Below are 5614 nucleotides of genomic sequence, written 5' to 3'. Positions count from 1 at the left end.
AAAGGAACTGGGGATGGGGTACCCCCGGGCTCTGGGGAGGCATGCAGGCAGCCCCAGCAGGCAGGCGCTGGGGGATGGGTGGGAAGAGTCCTGGAGTTTCCCACAATCCTTTTCTCTGCAGGGAACAGCAAGGCTGACTGCCCAGGGGGCAGGGGAGAGGGGCAGGGCCCTGGGGAGAGGGACAGCGGACAAGGGGAGAGGGGGCTCACTCTTACATGCAAAGTCCAGCTGCCCCATAAACTAGGTTGCTTCTCGAAGAGCGACATACATATAAATACACAGACACAGCGACACGCACACATGCGGAGAAGGCTCTGCATTCCCGAGGGTGGGGATCTAGGCCCACCAGCCCCAGGGAGCTCCGCAGCCCCCTGGGGTTGGGTGGGGCAGGTGAGTCCTCGGGGGAAGGCTGCTTGTTCTCTGAGGTTCTGTCCACCAGCACCCAGACGACTCTGAACCAAATCCATGAAAGCTGGGTGCTGCAGGCCCGCGCTGCTGGGTACGCATGCGGGCAGCCTGCGTACTGGCACAAGGGTCCGGTCTCTCCCCCCCAGGGCTCTGGGGAATGGGGGTGCAGACAGAGGAGGGTGAAGGGGGCCCGCAGAGACGTCCTCTCCCCCGCCCCACGGGGTTCTGGCCTCCGGGAGGGGGGAGGGGCCTCCCTTATCTCTCGGCCTCCATGGCAGGGTGGGCTCTGGGTTCTGAGGCGGCCTGTTGGGGGACCAGGGGCGGCCAGTCTGACACCGGGGAAGGGGGTGCCGGAGTCCACAGGGGCGGCTGCTGCGGCTGGTGGTGCTGTGCCCCCCCTGGGGGCGAGGCCGCAGCCGGCCAGCTGGGTGCCGCGAAGCTGCCGGTGGCGGCGAGTGGGAAGTGCGGCGGGGGCGACGTGGCCGTGGCGGCCATCGGGCTGCCGCTGCCTCCGCTGTGGAAGCTCTCGGAGGCCTTGAGACGGGAGAACATGGTGAGGGCATCAGGGAAGTTGGGGGGCGTGGCGGGGGTGTTGGCTGGAGTGCACATCTGTGGGGGAAGAGGAACAGAGAGGGAGGGGTGAGCACCCCCTTCCTGGAAGGGCCCCGGGCTCCCACGAGGAGACACATCACCCTTCCCTGGAGGCACCCCACCCTGCAGGCGGTCCACCAGCCAGGAGCTCACAGAGGAAAGGTGTGGTGTCCGAGATGGGCTAGCCCACTGTGCCTGCTGCCAGGCTCCCAGGAGTCCCATCCCAGCGGCTCTTCCGTGGCCAAGAGCCACTGCACCTTCCTTGGCCCTGGATGGCTTCCCCCTGCCCTGAACCGGGACAGCCCCGCAGGGCTGCCCCTGGGGCTGCAGGGGACACTTACCATCTGGTGGTGATGGTGGCTGTAGGGGATGTTGGTCTCTTGGAAAAAGGCGCTGAGGGCCGTCTGCGGGAAGAAAGGCCCACGCTTACCCTCAGGACCCCTGTGGCCCTGGCCTGGCAAGTTGAGGCAGCATGCCTGTCATCCCTCGACCCTCGCCGCAGCCCAAAGAGGCGCTGTGGACCTCTGGGCAGGTCTGGTGGGTGGGGAGGACCCTCATGACACTGCCTGCCACCTGGCTGCCAAGTGCTTCCAGCTCACCTGACATGGGGGCCTGTCTCATGGGGAAAGGCCTCCGGCAGATTCTAGCCCTACTGCCACCAACTCCATGGACGGCAAGTCCCTACTCCTCCCTGAGCCTCAGTTTCCTTGTCTATGAGCCAGAGGACGGCAAAGGCACCCAGATGTTGAGAGTCTGTAACCCACCTGCTCCTCTCCTAGGCTGGCCAAGGGACTCTGCCCTGGTTCTCGGTTTCTCCATCTGCACCACAGGGTGATGGGACTAGGTGGCTTGCAGGTTCCCCTCCCTAGCAGCAGTGACCTCCGGAGATCCACGGTCCAGCTGGGAGAGCCGGAATTAAGTAGGATGGTCTGGGGTTTGCACCCCTGTCCAGTTACCTGAGCCTTCCTTGGAATGTTCTCAAGGTGGTGGAGCAGGAGGAAGGCTGAAGTGGGGTTTGCACCCAGGACTGTGAGAAGTGGGTGGGAAAGGGGGTGGCAGTTGGCCTGGGTCAGACAAGCTCCTCTAGTGACCCTGGGCGGCTGGGAGGAGGGGCCCCAGGGTGGCCTCCGCTGGCATTGGTGTGTCCTGGTTCAACCCCTGCAGGAGAGGCATCCAGGAAAATAAAGGAACCAGCTGCTCTTTCGAAAGTGCTGGGTGAGGGAGCCCGTCAAGTGTGTGAAGGGTCTGCGGGCAGCTCTGCCCTCCATGGCTCCCCACTCGGGCTCACCACCCCACAGCCCAGCGCTATCAGCCCCTCCCCCACTCCCAACACACCCAGAAACCCAGCCTGGCTTCTAGGGCTTACCCTAGGGGTTTTATTATTAAATTCAAGTGAATTACTCTGGGAATTTCCTGCTGGAGATGCCCTACCCCAGTGTCCCCAAACATGGGTGTGGGAGCTGGGGGGAGGGCCTTGATCTCTAAGCACCTCCTTGTGACACACCCCCCCAGGAGCCCCAAGGGACACACCAAACCATTCCTCCCCCAACGGCAATTCTGAAGGCCATTGCTGTGTGTGAGGATTCCAGGGAGAAACGGCTGCCCTTTTCCTGCCTTCCTAAAGCACCCCCAACCTTAAAGCACACAGGTCCCCCTCCAGCAGCCTTCTGTCCCCATTAACACCTGAATCACAGAGAGTATGACCCAAAAACAAGGCCTCCTGCTGCACCAGCCCTCAGTCCAAGTGTGCAGCCAGCCAGGGAGAAGGGCACAGAGGGGAGTTTACCACAAGGAACCCCCGTCACTCCCAGGAAGACCTAAGGATTGGATGTTCACAACCCATTTTTACCTTAAGTAGACCTCCCTACTATCCGCCTCCCCATTTTACACATGGTGAAATTGAGATTCAGGGAGCCTGGCGCACAGGGCTCCTACCCTGGGGGCCACCAGAGCTCCCCAGTCTGCAAGCTGCTCCTGCCCCTCCTGAGATCAGAGTTTTTCCCCAGGCATTTCCATTTTCAAAGTTACATTTTCAAGTCTTATGACCAAGCGACACCAACCAGTGCTGCCTGAGTAACTGCCAGGCTGGTGCCAGGCTCCGTGGGCTGGGCTGAGAGTGCCGACAGGCAGGGCCGCTTCCCACCAGACACCTGCCTGCCCAGCCCCAGGCAGACCGGACACCTACCTGCCTGCCCAGACCTAGGCAGACGGGGGAGCTGGGTATGCAGATGTGGGACTCAAGTAAACTGCCATGAATGTGGTTTTGCAAGTTTTGCCACATCCAGTTCTTGAGACAAACGGGCTGATTAGGGAGCTTCCTGCAGGGTGGGGCTGCCGGGGTTGGCCATTCACTCCTTAGAGGTCAACTCACATGCCCCAGGTACAGCTGAGGAAACTGAGGCCAGAGAGTAGGACCTGCTCAGAGAGCCAGAGCAGCCTCCCATCTTGTGATGTGAGGACCACCGCAGGGTTAGCAGTCCCCCTGAGATCTCTGGTAGGAAAGTGAGCAAGGATTCCCCTGGGTGGACAGGCCACTGCCTCCCCAGACTGTCCCAACCTTCGGGCAGCAATTCTGATCCCCATCCCACCCCCAGGAAGCTGAACTCCAGAGTACCCTGGCTCCCTGTCCCTCCTACGGCCCAAATACCTTCCCTGAGCTTGCTCCCCATCTAGAAACCAGGCTCTGAAGCCTGGACTGGGCACAGACTCTACAGACTGGCTAGGGCTGTGACCTTACACTTGTGAGGGGAAGAGCTCAAGGGGCTCTGGCCTCATCCCTAGATACCATCCTGGGTTATTTCTGGGGCGGCAGAGTAGGGAAGGCCAGGTGGCCTCTTGGCAGCACAAGCCCTGGGCACTAGTGCCCTATGGGTCAGGGAGGCCTGGGGAGGTGGGGGCCTGGCTGGGGCAGCCCCACCTCCTGCCCAGCTGGCTGAAAGCTAGAAGCTACTGAACCGTGTATATCATGCCATGCACTGTGCAGGTAGATTCGCCGGCCAGCACAGAGGAGAGCACCTGGACATGCCTCTGGAGCAGGGTACACAGATGCACACGTAGCTGTAGTGTGGGGCTCCGACACAACACCTGTACACATGTGTGCGCACGCGAGAGCACCGTCTGCAAAACGGCGACCTGTGGTGTGGGTACACACCCCGCACCCGCGCCCCGGTGGACTGCGTGTTTACACACACACGCGCGCGCGCGCGCGCCAACATGTCCACACGCAGCGTGGCGCGTGCGTAAATACAAATGCACATGTACGTGGACACGCGCCGCCGAGCTGTCCAGCCCACACGCAGATCCTCAGACCCTGAGACCCACCGGGCGGCTCCACCCGCGGGCTCGGGGCTCCCTTATCTTAAACCCGCAGCTCCCAAGGCGGGGGCGGCGTGGGCCCAGCTCGGCCCAGGCCTGGGGCGTCCTCCTTCCGGCCGCCTGCCAGTCTGTCCGTTTGGGCCTCGGCGCCGCCCCGCCCTGGCCGTTACCCGCACAAAAACGGGGGCCCCCAAAACCGATCGCCTGGGCACTTGGGGGGCGGGGATTCGGGCCCGGGGGAGGTAGACTGCCCCTTCCGCCCACCCCGAGCTGGCGGCGTTTCCGGGGGCCGCTTAGACGCGGCCGCGCCGCGGGGCCTGACCCGCACGCCGCGTGTGCGCTCTGCGGCCCAGCCGCCGGGGCGCGCGACCGCCGGGACTCCGGGCCGAGTGCGCGGGCCCGACCCCGGCCGAGCGCGCCGCGGCACGTGTCCACACCGGCCCGCACATGCTCCACTGCACGCGTAGCCACGCGGGACGGACACCCGCGCCCCGGCCCCAGCCCGGCCGCGCACCTCGAACTGCCAGTGGGCCGCCTGCAGCAGCTGCTTCGCCTGATCGGCTGCGCAGCCGGCCGTCAGCACGAACTGGTTGATCATGACCTGGTGCTTGAGCTCGTCCATGTTCACGGACATGGCGCCTCCGCCGCCTGCCCGCTCCGGCCTCCCGCCGCCGCGCGCTCCTTCGCCTCACGCGTCCACCATTAGCGAGCCGGCTCCGGCTAATACAAATATTTACTGTGCGGCTCTGACTCACCAAGCCTCGCCTCGCTCCAGGCCGCGGGGGGCATGCTGGGAGATGTAGTCCCGCGCCGCTTCCGCCGCGCTCGGCCGGGAGCCGCGGGCCGGCCCGGGGCCGAAGGTGTGTCTGAGCGCTGGGCGCCTACTGTGTGCAGAAGCTGGACGGGCACGTGCCCAGGCCCGTGACTGAACTGACGGGGGTCAGGAGACGGGGGCCATAGACACTGTGCATGGGCGCAAACGCAGCCTCAGGGTATTTACCAAGATCCCAGTATCCCGAATCCCAGTGTGGTTGGCATCCCTCTGTGTTGAGTAGGCGCACTATTGGGGAGGGGGATGGGCCAAGAATTTTGGCACAAATCAACAGCACTAGGGCCATAAGGCCCCGAAAGCCTGGCACACAGTAGGCGCCTACAGATACTCGTTCAGTGAATGAATTAATCTGCCCTTTAGGGTTCTACCTAAAGTCACCGCCTCCAGGAAGCCTCCCGAGTCTCCCCAACACCCAGGGCACAAGCTCGCGTCGCCCACTTGTGACACGGGTCCCTCCCCGGCCTGGCG

At 63.6% G+C, this 5614-nt stretch overlaps 1 protein-coding gene across 1 annotated transcript; it reads right to left on the bottom strand.

The window, feature by feature from the left end:
- Positions 1 to 663: 663 nt before the first annotated feature.
- UBALD1 (UBA like domain containing 1) lies at positions 664 to 4948 on the bottom strand. The gene is made up of 3 exons (XM_065893240.1): positions 4829 to 4948; positions 1341 to 1403; positions 664 to 942 (listed from the first exon to the last, which is right to left on the bottom strand). The coding sequence occupies exons 1-3, from the start codon at positions 4946 to 4948 to the stop codon at positions 664 to 666; spliced, it is 462 nt and encodes a 153-aa protein (XP_065749312.1).
- Positions 4949 to 5614: the final 666 nt, after the last annotated feature.

Source organism: Phocoena phocoena, chromosome 15, assembly GCF_963924675.1.
Source record: "Phocoena phocoena chromosome 15, mPhoPho1.1, whole genome shotgun sequence".
NCBI lineage: Eukaryota > Metazoa > Chordata > Mammalia > Artiodactyla > Phocoenidae > Phocoena > Phocoena phocoena.
The sequence above is the reverse complement of the archived record's forward strand: the minus strand, read 5'-3'. Positions and strand labels throughout refer to the sequence as shown.

What these genes read in the sequence shown, in the direction of transcription:
- UBALD1 (XM_065893240.1), bottom strand. Translation starts at nt 4,948, where the DNA reads ATGTCCGTGAACATGGACGAGCTCAAGCACCAGGTCATGATCAACCAG. An exon ending in CGGCCCACTGGCAGTTCGAG is followed by an intron (nt 1,404 to 4,828) that starts GTGCGCGGCCGG and finishes TTCTTCCCGCAG; the next exon opens with ACGGCCCTCAGCGCCTTTTT. An exon ending in GCCACCATCACCACCAGATG is followed by an intron (nt 943 to 1,340) that starts GTAAGTGTCCCC and finishes TCCCGTCTCAAG; the next exon opens with GCCTCCGAGAGCTTCCACAG.